The sequence below is a fragment of the Lissotriton helveticus genome, chromosome 12 (genome assembly GCF_964261635.1).
Source record: "Lissotriton helveticus chromosome 12, aLisHel1.1, whole genome shotgun sequence".
NCBI lineage: Eukaryota > Metazoa > Chordata > Amphibia > Caudata > Salamandridae > Lissotriton > Lissotriton helveticus.
The window spans coordinates 586,605,698-586,621,887 of record NC_136073.1 but is presented as its reverse complement, the minus strand read 5'-3'; the positions used below and the strand labels follow the sequence as shown (position 1 = coordinate 586,621,887).

Sequence of the window (16,190 nt, the reverse complement as noted above, 5' to 3'; positions counted from 1 at the left end):
TCCTTGAGTCCATCATCAGGACTGGTTAGTGGATATTTGTAAAGCCCTTATTCTAGCGATCGACAAGGTGGCCAACACGATACTGGATAGAATGGAATAATCTGTCACAAGCCGGTATTAAGGATTATTGAGCCTTGAATGTGGCAATTTAGAACATGATGATACAAATGTGTGTTCAACTGTCTTATAGTGAACTGCACATGCTCTTTATTGACAAATGACTTTTTGCATATATTTTAACAGACTGTAAACCTCAAATGTGACCAATATGTTTTGACAGCAAGGGTGTAAATACTTTGGGATTGTCTAATTTATTTCTTATTGAACAGCAGATAAGCAGAGATGGATCAGGATTGTCAGCTTTGCTTCCGCAACCCAAGAACTTGTCTGGAAAAGAGTCACAGCGCCAGCTTCTACCATACTCATTCACCAAAAAAGCTGCAGACAAAAATGAAAACCCTATAAAGACTGCTTCCTCTTCAAATGCAAATCCAAAACCTGTGTCCAAGTCGGAAATACATACAACTCTCTCACCATCTCTAATCAAAGCTGCGGCTAAGTGTGCCAGCCTTCAGATTACCAAACAGATAACTCAGGAGGAAGAGGACAGTGATGATGAGGTGAAGCATGGCAACTTCTTTTCTTTGTCAGATAATAGTGACTCTCCTGTTGTCCGAACTGAATCCTTTACGTACACAGCCCCCATTGTGACAGAAAGTTCATTGCCAGAAACTGTTCATTTGGTAGATAGTTCCTCCAATGACCCTTTGGAGTTCAAGTCAGAAGAGGATCCAGAGACACCACCACCGCCACCACCACCCGGGACGTCTGATAATTGGGAGACCAAACCAGGAGTGGACTTCCAAGTAGAGTCTTATAACCAGTACACAGAGTACAGTGGTTCTGGTGCTGTTCCTGCTGCATCTGGAGATCCTTACTATCAGGTTTGTGCACTTCATGTATACGTATAAATGAAGTGGCTGCATGTTTTATGAAATGCTACTGTTCTGGCTTGGCTAACAATCGGGAAAACGTTTAGCTGCGTGAGAAAGATTCAAAGAGAAGCCTTGCAAATCTGGTAGAAGAGTGCACCACATCATTGGGTATAAAGAAGCTCTAAGACAAGTGATGATTAGCCCTTTTCCTAGAATATAAGCAGACAGAAACCAAGTTCTTATATTGTCTAAAAAAGAAATACTCTTTCACGTATTTCTTCTGTAAATGATAATTGGTAATATGGTAAGAGGTCTAATTCTGTCGCAGTGGCCTGAATCTGGTGGATTCAGTGGGCAACAGGACGGGCCTGGGAGTGTGCACTTGGATCTGCTTTTTTATGCTGTTTTCTTTGCCTTCCAAGGTTTCTACTTTCATTGTCAAGACCTCCACTTTTATTACCAAGGCCAACAGTTCAACATACTCCATTGGTTGGAGAGGAAAATTCAGAATTGCCTCCACTGAGTGAGAACAAAAGCAAAACAAAATTAGTTTTTCAGTCGAGTCCCACCTTACCTCAGTGAGAGGGAGAGAGTCCTGTCCTGTGCCATGGCATGTTTTTTTAAATCTCTGTTGATGTGTCTCTGTCCTAGCACTTTTCTGTGTGGTAGACGTTGAACCAGTACTGAAACCTCGTATTTGATTTGTTGCAAGATTTATTATCCAAGCTGTGATGGCTGTGACTGCAGAAAGTCAGAAGCAAGTACCTATCCCCGAATGACAGGCCAATCCTCCTCCTCCGCCTTCTTCCCATTTCCAACATAGGGCAAGAATTATGCAGCCAAGTGACCAATCTGTTACACGTTGATCAACCAGTCATTGTAGGAAGACACCTCTCACTTGCTGTTTTTTGCATTTATATGCAAGAACTTCTGTCTTGCTTTGTATCTCTGCACCCAGATGGCCCACGAAAATGTATATTTTGGTCTTCTTTTAAATGACCATTCTCTTATCGGAGTGTTGTAAGAACAATATCACAATCTTATTAATATTGTTAAAAAGAAAGTTCACAATTTTTCTGCAGTTTTTATATGTCACAATCTGAGAGATCAAATGAATTCTGTAGGGTACACAGAATTAAAATTATGGGCCTTAAAACTCAGTTAAAGTTGCTTATTCAATTGCTTTCCTGTGCTGCACCACAATTATCGCCTGTAGGATACGCTAACATTTTTTAAAACCTATTCATGAGTGGTATCAACACACTTGAGAGACCTAGTTGAAAATGCATGTAGGTTCACCTGAGGACATGTTCCTGTGGAAGGAATCCATAAAAATCTATCAGTTTTTATTTAAAAAAAAAAATGTTCATGGAAAAGATAACATGGTAGCAACTCAGGATGAAGGCTTCCTACCACCTTTTTGTTGATTGTTTGAGTTATGACAGGGCTAAATATTTTAACTTGGACACCTCTGTCCTTATTACCAAGAGGTGGATTTATATGTTGGCAGAAAGGGTACCCTATCCACCATCATAATGATCCTGTTTGACAAATATGTACGAGTGGACCTTTGGTATAATGGCGCTAAACTTCACTGTGGTTACACCCCTCCGATGAGTAAAGGTTATTGGTAGTTAACCTTTATGTCCACCCACCGAATTAAGATGTGTGAACATAGAGGTCAGTTTTCACTGCCTTTCTGCGAACGAAAACCTTGGTGGTAAGTGGCAGTGAAACCTGTAAAATGCCCTCCTCGCCATGGGACATGACTCCCATGGCAAGGGGGCATTTCTCAAATTTCCAAATACAAAATCCCTCTTTGTGGTTTTGTTTTGGAAAATAAATAATTGTAGCCTTGGCGTAGGTTTCTGTCATGTTTGAAGGAACCGTATGGCAAAGTTACAATGTATTGGCAGGAACTGCTTTTTTTCAAACCGTTAAATGCTTCTTTTGGCCTGTTGCTCACTAATTTCTTTACTCATTTTATGCTTCCTTTTCCTTCTGCCTTTCCCTATATACTTTATTCTCTCTTCTTCTTTTCGTCATCCTTCTCTTATCTCCTTCCTATTATTTCTACATTCCATTCTTTCACACTTTCGTCCACCTGCTTCTTTTCTCGTCTGTTTTCTCACTGTTTACAAAATTTGTGTTCCATATTGGTGAGCAGGATCACAAGGGTAAGAGGGATGGGAGCCTCTAACTTTGAAGAGCATAATCCATACTGCTTGGTTTAAAGAGCAATTTAAACATTTTAGCAGAACCTCTAACCACTGTGATCATGGGTCTCCTCAGATAAATCTAGCCAAATAGAGATCTCAGTGAACCAAAGAATTTTCATCCAATATTTGCTCATTCCTATTTTGGGAAAGTAATTGAAGCTTTAGCTAGTGCTCAGCTGCATGATTTTTTAAAACGGACAGCCCTGTCAATCTGAGTTCCAACCATAGAGCAATGCAAAGTCAGTTAACGTTATTGGGGACAGAGAGGGCGTTTGACCCGAGGGACACAGTAAGATCCACAACTCTGTCAACTACATTTGACTTAAAGGACCACTTCATAGTCCTTGATTCTTTGTTGATCTTGATTGGTTTGATCAGTTCTTCAGCATTAGTATCAGATATTGGCCCTGTCCTTTCTTACCATCAAAAGCCAGCAAGTGCAATAGGTTAATTATAGTCCTACCTCTAAGTTCTTGTTGTGCAGGGCCCCATAGCTGTCCACTCACTTCCTTATTTCTGTTTTAGTCATATATGCTGCATTTGGCTCAGCTGGTTGAGAAGCGTAGTCCACAATGGTAGCTATACTCTGACAGTACCCAGAAACTGCAAGATCAGGGATTTGGGCGATGATGTTGATGTGGTGTTGGCTCACCTGTCCTCCGTTTACTGCTGGCTGCAAGATAATTGGCTCTAGTTGATTGGGCACCTGGATGAAGTCCTGCTCCTTGCCTGAAATGCCCCTTGTCCTTGGCAGGGTTATCTGGGTGTAGTCTCTGCAGAGCTGGGAGGGTGTTAATCTCGGGCTGATGCACTGTCTAAAATTTCACATGATCTTTTTTTCCTCATTTCCTAAATGTTACCCTCATTGTTCGATTAGAAACAGGATACTTCTTCTATAGGTAACTGTTCACACATTCGAAGTATTGTAAGATATTATTTCTGAATATGCCTGCAATGTTACTGGGAAAACTGCAGGATGTCCAGAACTCATTCGTTAAGTGGTCATATGTCCTGAAGACATGTAGTTGCCTGGTACCTTCGCTAGTTAAGTTTCAAACCCCATATTGATCACTGAGTTCTTAAGTTTATCTGAAAACTGATAAGTGACCACTCTTCTCGTTATCTCTCTCACCTGATGAGAAGTGCTGAAGGAGGGCACTAACTTGTTGATGCACTCACCCACACAGGCTCCACACAAATTGGTGAGCACCTATTCAAATTCAGTTCACTGCAACAAGCAACTGGTTTAATGGTCTTCATCTATATTATATTAACTAAAATGTGTTAGGTTATGTCAGTTGGGTCATACCAGACACAAACAACAAAATAACTTTTATTACCATTGTATGTCCATCTCACTACAGTAAGATGGATTTCCTTAGTCCAGCATCTTCAGATTTCTTATATCCTGTGCACTTCCAAAATGTGGCACACGGGAATGAACATTTGTGAGAAGTTGGCCTGGTATATGATGTCCACAGTTCTGTGGGCACCTTGTATCAGTCCAAACAATCCCTTATGGTGGTGGTTGTAAGTCAACCTTATAGACAAGCTAGCCTAGTGGTAGCATGGACTAAGCAGCCTAAAGGCTTAACTCAAGAGGACATGTGAAGCCAGCTGTTTTACCATATACAATCCTGTAATACCAAATGAAAGGACACCACACAAGTTATATATTATCAAAATATATGTATTTATTCTTAGAATAATCCCCACTACTCTTTATGAGCAATGAAGCACAAGCGTTTAAATAAAAGCACAGTATAACATAGACAAGTTGCACGTTTTGGATGAGGCCGGTGGCCACTCAAACCATATATCAATAAAGTGGTATAACAATCACTAATCGATCGGGGGTAAGGCCTAGGGCCTTGTGAATCGCTTGGACTACACTGGACTAACAGCAGTTAGGACGGGAGTAGCCCACGGGATTCGGGTGCAGTGCCTAAAGCACAAGCTTGCACCAATGTAAAGTCAATGGTGCGTAAAAGTTATCGAGTTACAGTTTTAAGAGTCTTCCGACTGGACTAGAAGGACAAAACTTTAGAGCTAGACACTAGAGGTGTATACCTCTACAGGAGCACCGGTGTTCAAGTGTTACCTCACCCACAGAAAGCGGGTGCACAGGTGCGAAGATGTGTCGGGTTTCGTCCCGAAGATCTAGGGTGCCTGGAGATGAAGATGCTGCAGGCGTCCAGAAGAGAAGTGTCCGGTGCGATCCAAGGGTGGATCCAAGTTGAAGAGTACCTGAAAGCAGAGGGGACAGAGTCTGGGTCACTAGCCAGTGACCAGGAAGGAACCAGGAAGGAACCAGGCAATGTCGGGCGCAATCAGGTCGATGTCGAGTAGCTTCTCTCCGCTGCCACGTGGTCTCTGGGGCACCGAGGATGTCTTGGAGTGAATCACGAGCTGTCCCACGAAGGCTCTTGCTGTCGGCGGTGTCGGCTTCAAGATCGGAGTCAACAAGCCTTGGCAAAGGCAACCCACGCAGGATTCGAAGATGGCTTAACACTCGGAGCAGCAAGGTCAGAGCGGGTGCTCCTTTTCAGGGGAGCGAGGGCCAGTCTGGAGCAACCAGACTAGCTGTGTAAATTTGTAGGTTCGTCGGTTCTGGGGCCACTAGCCAAGGGGCAAGCGACCGGACCACACACACTCGTCGAGTGTGGAGGGGTGAGCTTCGGTGCACAAGCTGCTCGGGGCTGGAGCTTCTCAGACTCCAATGCACAGCTTCGAGGGAGCCTCGGATGCTGCACGGTCAGCGCTTCGTTGTTCCTCCAAGATGGCCGCTCCCACGCTTCAGGTCGCCTCCACAGGTCTCAGCTTTGCATAGACTGTGGATCGGGCTTTTAGAAGGCAGGCACGCTGGGTCTTGTCGATCTCTGTCGCTCGAGTTCCGGCGGGAACTGCAACAAAGCAAACGTCGAGGTGCTGGAGGGTGCCTGTTTGCACAGGGTGGTCACTCCTTGACCACAAGGGAGATTCTTCAGTCTTCTACGTCGAGTAGGATGTCGAAGTGTCCAGAGTTTCGTTTCATAAGTTTCAGTCAGGATAATCTGATGTGCATTGGCACTGCTCCCACCTATATTCCAATCTGGGGGGCTGGATTACCTGCTAGGTCCCTCCTATGGGTGGGACCCAGGAAGGGGGTGGTTACACCCCTTTCCTTTGTCCAGTTTGCCGCCAGGACTGGGGCTGGATGGCCCCAGAACCGGTTTGACTGGAATCTGCCCAGGGACACCTTGTGTGCCCCAGGCAGTGTCTAGTTTCTTTCAACCCTCCCTGCTACAATCCACTATCTCCTGTCTGGGGTGGTGTGACACCTCCCTGTGACAGGAGATCCTTTGATCAAGCATCCTCTGCCGAGTTTCGGTCAGCAGCAGGAGGCCAGACTCGTGTCTGTGGCAGCAGCATCCATTTTGTGATGCTGGGGCTCTGGTTAGGATTAACCGAGTTTTCAGTAAAGTAACATGTCTTCTCCCTCTAGAAGGGTGGAATGCTACCCCCGTCGCCAGAACTGGCGAGGGGGTAGTATTCCAAAGTGTATGACACCAAACACGACATGTTTTGATAAAGCCAAACCAAAGTTAGCATTAACCGCGAGGATTATAATGCACTTAAGAGTATATGGTATGGCAGTATCACTGGAACAGCTGCACGGAAATGGTTCCGACCTCTGCAGACAGGCTCAGCTCATGCTAGAGCACCATCTCACATAAAACCAAGCACTCTGCCTCCAGGATTGTAAAGGCCTGCCATAGGAGTGACTTATAGGTATATATGTGTCCAGATATAGGTTTAGATATAGGTATACTATATCTAAGCAAGGGGTGATTACACCACCTTGCCCCAGCTGTGTGAACAGCCAGTTGTGTCGATTTAAGTACCAGCCAGGGGTGGCAAAAGATATGCTGCAGCCCCTGGTAGGCCTTGGATGCACCTATGCCCTGAGCACCTATAGTGCATGGTACAGGGGCTGACAAGGTGTCCAGTACCAAATTAGTGATGTACCTATAATACATGAAGTCCATTTACAGAGAGAGCAGATAGCCTGGGGCCCTGATTAGCAGGATCCCATGCCAACTAAGTCGAAAACCAGCTAAACACAAGGCAAAAAAATCTGGGGTAACCATAGTCGGGTATCCACCTTCCTACAACATTTTACACCAGTCAACAGCTATTCTCATTACCCACTTCACATCAATATCAGCCTTGCAGATCATAATCTGTTATTAGTGTTTGTTGAATGTAGGAAGGGGCCATGGTTCACAAGAGGAAAGCCTTTATTCGGTCATGATCAGCACACACTCCCTCAAAACGGTAATGAATAGCGTATTGTACTCTATGCATCTACCTATATGATTTATGGTATGCCGTTTTATGTTTATTTGTATAAATATGGTAATTAACCAAAACCAGGAGACAAGGAGTGAACTTAACACAGTATTGTAAGATCACCTCGAAGAAGCCTCATGACTATCGGAAGAGTTGTTTTACCTTTGTAAAGTAATTAAAACATGCAGTCATTGGGCAGTAACAGTGTTTTTTTAGCCTTTTTCACTGTATTGTGGAAAAGAAACTGGAAATTCCCCTTTGCACTGTAGTAATAAGTGTGCGAAAGTATATTTATAAGTACAGTTGCTCTAAACAATGTGTTACTGAGCCACATTTATTTTCACTGCAGAGGTATAAATAAGTGTGTGTGTACAAATATGGTCACTGAAAAGAAACACAGTTAAAAGTTCAGTTCTAGTTCTGGCTCCAACACAACCACTGATGGGGAGTGTGAAGTAGCAATGGAAGAGCGGGTTGCAGCGGAAGAGCTGTGTGTAGCCTTAAGTGGTGCTGAGGTTTTCTTCACAGTGTTGAGTCCTTTTCAGGCCGAAACCTGCCACACAGTGCCAGGGTACATTGGGGACATGGCTTATTGCTGTTACATTTCTGCCTGTTTGTATACCATTAGTCTTGTGTTTAGTCATTTTTCTTTAGCGCTCTACTTGCTGGTTTACCTGGAAGAGTCACGCTGAAATCTAACACCCATTTAATGGCTGCAGAGGTGCAGACGGACGCAGCAGGCATGTTACTGATGCACCAAAGGCAAGCCAATCTGTGCCCGGATCATGGCCAGCTCCAATGACTTTACATGTTTTGCCTCCCAAGGTGAGGCTTTGCTACAACAGAGTAGACTTTGACGTGTTGTAGGGTAATACATGTAAAATCACCCGCTTTAAGTTGTGGGAAGAACAGAATGGGGTTACCTGTCAAAGTTGCCTGCTAAACATAATACCCTATAACAGGATGCCTTGCATATATCTTACTGGCACAGAAGGGGTGAAGGACTTAACTTCTAAGTCTGTGCTGGGCAACCCTTATAAGGCTTGCATTGTGAAGGCCTGCCTGATCAATGCAAGATAATTACCCAAGCATAAAATGGGTATCTCTGGCTCGTTGGAGGAGGATTTATGGTACATGCTGTTAGTTATAGGGACATGAATGAATAATTCATTGGGGCCTCTTATCACCTTAGCTATGGCCAATGGCTATTCTATTCATCTTGATCGCGAAAATCAAATTGTTGGTGTGGTGGTGGTGATTTATTGCTCTAAGAACACCAGAAAAAAATGCTAGATGGACTGGGTAAGGTGTAAGGCCCCTTTTTCAATCTAAAGCTATCTGATAATTTCTCCTTTTTGGGTGCGATAATTTATCATCAAATTCGAGGAGTTGCTTGCAACAGTGGTGGCCCGCTACAAATACAGTATGCTGATGTTAAAGTCCAGGGGGACTTTCATTTTCATATAGATGGCCCGGAGTGTAAAGGGGCATCTGTTGTTCGGAGCATTGGCGGATTTGAATCTCCAACAATCATTTTGTGGTCCTACCTGTAGTAAGGAGGAATACATTGACCTTATTGTTTCCTGCCTGTCTTCTCTTGTTCCAGATAATTCCTATTCCGTAACTTGGTCCGATCACTTTCCAGTCCCCTTTTAATTGATTTACCAGTGGCCTTTCTGGAAAAAGATTAGGTAAGACCAAGCGGAGGCCTTTGCCAAACAAATTGAAAAAGCAGGTCATTCTACTAAAATTATATTTTAGATTGTTTTTTTCCCCTGATTGTACTAAACAAGCTCCAACGGCTTCTCAAACCCTATGCAACAACCTTTCTAATTATTTTCATGATCAAGTTGCCTGTATTTATTCGAGACTGGTTCCGGATATTGAAGTGTCCGCCCACTGCCTTTTTTCTGGTGATGCACTAAACGCAGTAGGTGAGGAGGTTGCAAGACTTGAAGAGCTCTCCGGTGTATCTCAGAAGTGATCATTCTGTTGGCCAGATCTGGCTTCCCTCTTGACGCTTGTCTGCCCAGAATTATCACGTGCAGTACTATTTTAAATGAACAGATACATTATTTATTCAACTGCTCTTTTAATACAGGTATCAGAAAAAGCCTTAGTGCTTCTCCTACTAAAAACAACCCAATGCAGATCCTGGATGTTTGAGTAACTATAGACCCATCTCCCTGATCTGGGGAAAATGTTGGAGAAGCTGGTTAATAAACTGCTATCCCAATTTATTGAGAGGAAATGGATTTTGCACTGTACTTCATATGGCTTCAGAGAAGGCTTCAGCCCGGAGTATGCTCTTTTAAAGGTCACAGAGTTCGTTAAAACCAAGCAATATATCTGGAAAAAAACAGTGGTTATTCTCCTTGATCTTTCGGCGGCCTTCATCTCCCATGAAATCATACTAATGTGTCTGGTGGAGGCTGGGATAACTGGGGTAGAAATCACTGGCTTAAGTCTTTTTTTTATCTGAGAGGGAGCAAGCTGTCTGTCTCCCAACTGTAACATCAAGCTTCAAATAGCTGAGAATAGTGTCCCTCAGGGATCTGTGTTGAGTCCTACATTGTTTAATATTTATATGCCCCCCCTCGGGGAAGGCCATTGAACAATGGGGTTTCAACTTGGTTTCCTACTCAGCTGATGCTGTCATTTCAGCAAATAGAGAACACCGTGGGGGAGAGCTTCCAAGGCTGCCTGGCCACAGTGGCTAATTAGATGTAACATAGCTATCTGAAAGTTTATTCATATTAATCTGAAATCTTTTTTTTGATGAATCCACTCCCCTAGATTCTATGCCCAAAAGATCTTGATGATCCATTACCCCCCCCCCCAAACCTGAAGCGAGAAATCGGAGTATTAAATATGACAAAGATTTAAATATGACAAAGATTTAGCTTTTGAACCTATTACACCTGTTTTGCGAGGCTCGGTTCATTGAAAAAAGACTTTGAATTCACTTCCTGGACACAGCCGGAAAGTATTGGTGCATTCCCTGGCTACTTCAATGTCGGACTACGCAAATGTGCTTTCCTTAGAACTTCCAGCTGGGCATTTGAACAAGCTTCAGACAGTACAACATTCTGCAGCCTGATTGATTCTGAACTACCCTAAGAGGCAATCCACTAGAGGAAACCTGAAGCAATTGCACTGCCTTCAACAAACCAACAAATCATATATAAGGTCATATTAATTTAGTTTTGAGTATTTTTCATAAAGGGCCTTTGTTTGGCAGAGAAGATTCAAGATCTACAACATTCGTTCCTCAAATCAAAGATAGGATTACATTCGTAGATTTTTCTCCTCTCTGACCCATAATTGTGAAACTTACTGCCGAAAGCTCTGAGACTACTTTATCCTGAGCAGGCTTTTAAATGTGGATTGAAAACTTTCTGGATGCCTGTTTATAATGTTCTCTTAGTTTTCCCGCTGGTATGAGCGCCAGGGCACTTCTTAGCGGGGCAGCTGTGCTCTTTACAAATGGCTCTTTATTCGTTCATTCATTCATGAATTAATCAATGATGGTTTAATGCTTTCTCTGATCCTGAATGCAATTGCTAATGTCTCTATTAAAAAGGTAAATACGTGCAGGATATAGGACATCCATGCCTGGTGCTCTTCTAACTTTAATCTCTTCTCTTTGAATAGAGTTGAAAAGAATTGTCACTTCGAAGCCCAAATGTTCCCAAGATGTGTTATAAATGGGATTCCTGGTTGGCTGAGGTTTGCACCCAGGCCAGGCAGGAACCACCACTCTAGTCAGGGTAAGCTGGATACACACTAAAAGATAACCTCTGTTCACCTTCTAGTAGCTTGACACAGAGCAGTCCGGCTGATCTAAAGAGGCAATGTGTAAAGTATTTGCACAACATATACACAGTAACACAATGAATACACCACAAAAAGACTCAAAACAGTTTAGAAAAAATGAGAATATTCGTCTGAGCAAAATAAGATCAACGTGCCAAAAGTCCAATCAGTAGATGTTGAGATATTAATTTTTAAAGATTAAATCAAAAATAGTGCTTAGAAGATACTAGCTGTCAAAAGGTTACTTGAGATCCTGAGGGACCGGTGCAAATCCAAAGTTTAGGTCGACCGGGATGAAGGGCAGGCCGGCTACAGGACCTAAACAGGGCCTGCCCAGAAAGTACCTTGGATGGAGCAAAGTGTTGACGCTTAGGGCTCGGTGCGTCGAACTTTTCCACGCAGTTGGGTTGCTGCGTCGTTGTCAAGCTTCGCTGAAGTGAAGGAAGTGTGTCGTCATCGAGCAGTGCAGAGCGTCGTCATCAGGCTGCGCAGGATTTTGAACTGCTGTTGTTGAACAGTCTGCTCATTGGCATCGAAGAGTGATGCATCTGCTCTGACTGGCGCACTGGTGATGATGCCTCTTATGTAGAAAACAGCTGCAGAACCCACTCTGAGGCCCAGAACTTGGAGGGGGTCACCTCAGGCAAGGGTGAGACTCACAGAAGGCAGAGACCAGCAACGCCAGCAGAATTGCAGGAAGTCGTTTGTATCCCTGAGACTTCAGAATTCCGGATGCAAGCCAGCAAATCCTTGGAGATCACTCAGAGGGAAGGTAGAGTCCAGCTCTCCTTGAGCAGAGTCAGGGAGCAGCAGGTCAATAAGCAGAAAAGCAGTCCAGTTGAGTCCTTTAAGCAGCACAACAGTCCTTCAGAGGTTCAGTTCAAGGTCCAGAAGTGTCTGATTTGAGGGTCTCAGAGACCCAGTAGTTATACCCAAAAGTGCCTTTGATGTAAGGGGGGGCCTCAAAGCAGCTTCCTGAAGTGCACAAGGACGTTTCCTCATGGCAATGAGGTCTCTCACTCCTCCGACGGGCTCCGCGGCGCCTTCGGGCCCAGCGGACCCGTCTAGGGGCCCTAGCGGGTCGGGGGCTTTGGCCCCGACGCCGTCGGGTGCTTCGGCCTAGACGCCGCCGGCGCCTTCGGGCTCGGCGCCGCAGGGCCCCTCTGGATCCGGGTCGTCGCTGGTTGACCTAACGTCCTCACCGGCGCCGGTCCCTCAGGTGTCACCTCCGGCGCCGTCTTCGGGCGGCGCCGTCCCCGATGCCTCCCTCGATCCGGTTCCGGTGCCGGAGCGGCGCCGTTTGGAGAGTTCTACTTCAATGAGCCGGCCCCATAATTTGACACCCCTGAGTACCAGGAGATGGGTGATGAGGAGAATTGGGAGGGGTCTGAGGACCCTCTGACACAGGAGTGTCAGTCCCAGGAGGACTGGTCAGGTGGACTTGGGGATGCCAGTGGTCTGGACACCTCGCCAGACACTGGTTTTGTCTCACCGCCTACCGTGGCTACAGAGGAGGGGGCAACCTACAGTGTGGTGCTGACGCGGGCGGCCAAGGCCTTGGGCCTTGAACTCCCCGTCGTGGCCGTGAGGACTAACCTCCTCAATGGGGTCCTTAAACCGCAGTCGAGCTCAGCTGAGCCTCTGCTGCCGTTTAATGAGGCCTTGACCGACGTTCTTTTGGGCACTTGGTCCAGGCCCGCTACAGGTTCGCCTGTAGATCGGAACGTGGCCAGACGCCACCGCCCGGCCCCGGTCGACCCTTGTTTCCTGTCCACCCACCCCACCCCTGAGAGCCTGGTGATCCAGGCCTCCAATTCCCAGACCGCATTCCCGTCGGCTCCGCCTGACAGGGAATCCAAGAGGTATGAGAAATACAGCAAAAAGGTATTCTCCTCCCTGAGTCTAGGACTGCGGTCTTCCAACACCGCATGCCTTTTGGGCCGCTACACCCACTCTCTGTGGGATATGGTCGCGGACGTGCTGCCAGAATGCCCGTTGGAGGTACGGGCTAAACTCGGCCAGGCCCTTGTGGAAGGCAGAGATGCGGCACGGTATTCTATCCGGTGTGGGCTGGATACCACTGACTCACTGGGCAGAGCGATGGCAACGACGGTTGCGATTCGTCGCCACGGCTGGTTGACGTCCGCCAACTTCTCGGCCGATGTCCAGAATACACTCATGGACATGCCGTTTGATGGCCGTCGCCTTTTTGGCGACAAGGCAGACCATGCGCTTGAGCGCTTTTAGGACTCCAGGGGTACGGCCAGGTCCTTGGGCCTCTCTGCCCCGCGCCAGCAAATGGGTGCCTTTTGCTCCTTTCGTGGCCAAGGAAGGGGCGTGCCCACACGTGCTGCCAGCCACGCACCGCAGGGTAATATCCAACGCAGTGGCAGCCGTGGAAACGGCCGTGGTGGTGGTAGGGGGCAACGGCGAGGTCAGTCCACACCTTCCCCCGCAGCATCCGCCTCAAAACTCTCCTAGTCCGTGCTTTCAGGCCCATGTGACGCCAGTGGGTGGCAGGGTTCGCCATCACCTCCTCCACTGGCGCACTGTCACAAGTGGGTGCTGCAAATCGTACGAAGGGGCTACTCCCTCCCCTTCGAGGCGACCCCTCCAGCCATGCCACCGCAATACCACCGCGTATCGGGGGATCATTTGCGACTTCTGCAGGAGGAAGTTACGGCCCTCTTGGCCAAGGGGGCCATCGAGCGCGTTCCTGGGCCAGAAGTAGGCTGTGGTTGCTACTCCCACTGCTTTCTGGTACCCAAGAAGGGCAAAGGGGGCCTACGCCCTATCTTGGATCTACGGAACGTCAACGGCTTCCTCCGGAAGGAGTGGTTCAAAATGCTGACACTGGCTCAGGTCTTGGCTGCCCTGGACCCAGGAGACTGGATGGTAGCGTTGGACTTGCAGGACGCTTATTTCCACATCCCCGTCCTGCGGGCCCACCGGCGCTACCTGCGGATCACGGTTGGCCCGAGCACTTTCAGTTTACCGTGCTCCCATTCGGCCTTACCAGTGCCCCACGGGTGTTCACAAAGGTGATGGCGGTGGTCGCAGCTCATCTGCGCAGGTTAGGGGTTTCAGTCTTCCCCTACCTCGATGGTTGTTGAAGGCGGGCTCGCCCCAGACAGTCGTCAGCCACCTCCAGACGATGGCAGACCTCCTGCACCAGCTGGGGTTTTCCATCAATGTGCTTAAGTCACACCTGTGCCCCTCTCAGAAGCTCCTCTTCATCGGAGCGGTTCTCGACTCGGCGCAGTTTCGGGTTTATCCTCCCGAACAGCGGGTCCGGGATATTCAGGCTCTGATTCCACTCTTTCAGCCTTTCTCCCGGGTCTCGGTCAGGTTGATGCTGCGGCTTCTGGGGCTGATGGCCTCCTGCATCCTTCTGGTGCATCACTCCCGGTGGCGGATGCGGGCTCTGCAGTGGGACCTGAAGTTTCAGTGGGCCCAGCATCAGGGCAACCTGTCCGACCATGTCCTGATCTCGGAGGGCACTGCGAGACAGCTGCAGTGGTGGCTCACGGACCGCGATTGGGTCAGCGGCAGATCCCTCTCCCTTCCCCAGCCGGAGCACGTAGTTGTGACGGACGCGTCCCTCCAGGGCTGGGGAGGCCCCATGGAAGAGACGGAGATCCGAGGCCTCTGGTCTCCGGCGGAGTCCCGGCTCCATATCAACCTTTTGGAGCTGCGGGCGATTCCTCTAACACTGAAGGCATTCCTCCCCTCTGTCCGGGGGAGTGTAGTGCAAGTGTTCACGGACAACACCACCGCCATGTGGTACTGCAACAAATAGGGCGGGGTGGGGTCGTGGACCCTTTGCCAGGAGGCTCTGCGCCTCTGGCAGTGGCTGGAACATCAGGGCGTGACCCTGGTGGTTCAACACTTGGCAGGTTCTCTGAACGCCAGGGCGGACGAACTCAGCCGTCGGTGCATGATGGATAACGAATGGCCTCTGAACTCGGACGTGGCGCAAGGCCTCTTTCAGCAGTGGGGAGAGCCTTGGTTAGATCTATTCGCCACCGAAGGGAACGCGCAATATCATCAGTTCTGCGCATTGGAATTTCCAAGGCGGCACTCGCTCGGCGACGCTTTTCGTCGCGAGTGGAGTTGCGGTCTGTTGTACGCCTTTCCGCCTATACCACTTCTGCCCAGAGTGCTGAAGAAGATCAAACGCGACCGGGCCCAAGTCATCCTTGTGGCTCCAGACTGGGCACGAAGGTACTGGTATCCCGAGCTACTCAGTATGTCAGTCGATCCCCCGGTTCGTTTGCCTCTTCAGGAGGACCTTCTGTCGCAGCAGCAGGGGATGGTCCTCCACCCGAACCTGTCCAGTCTCCACCTCCATGCTTGGAGATTGAGCGGCAACAGTTGAGGCCATTTGACTTGCCTCCTGAAGTCTGTAATGTCGTTCTGGCAGCCAGGCGTCCCTCCACAAAATCAGTATACGCCTGCAGGTGGAATACATTTGTGTCATGGTGCACAGCAAAGGCTGTGGATCCACTTTCTGCCCCTCTTTTTGAGGTTCTTCTCTTCCTTCTTTTTCTTGCCCAGCAGGGCTCTGCTCTGGGCACTATCAAGGGCTACCTTTCTGCCCTTTCAGCCTTTCTAAGGCTGCCTGATCAACCTTCTTTGTTCAAGTCCCCCATTGTAACTCGTTTTCTGAAGGGCATCACACACATGTTCCCCCCTGTTCCATTTGAACCTTGTTCTTACCTTTCTGATGTGCGCTCCCTTTGAGCCAGTTCACAACTTTCCTCTCCGCCTTCTTACTCTGAAGACTGCTTTCCTGGTTGCCATCACCTCTGCCAGGAGAGTGAGTGAGCTCCAGGCTCTTTCATCCAAACCCCCTTTCCTGTCTGTTCATCCGGACAAGGTTGTGTTG

At 47.6% G+C, this 16,190-nt stretch overlaps 1 protein-coding gene across 2 annotated transcripts in view; it reads left to right on the top strand.

Moving 5' to 3' along the window:
- PRCC (proline rich mitotic checkpoint control factor) overlaps nt 1-16,190 on the top strand; it is a 216,835-nt gene that overhangs the window by 83,196 nt on the left and 117,449 nt on the right. Inside the window, exon 3 of one of the 2 annotated variants that reach the window (XM_078668317.1) lies at nt 330-944. In XM_078668317.1, coding sequence (XP_078524443.1) covers nt 330-944 — 615 coding nt within the window. The remainder of the gene's footprint in view (nt 1-329; nt 945-16,190) is intronic. The other variant, XM_078668318.1, reaches the window with a different exon arrangement.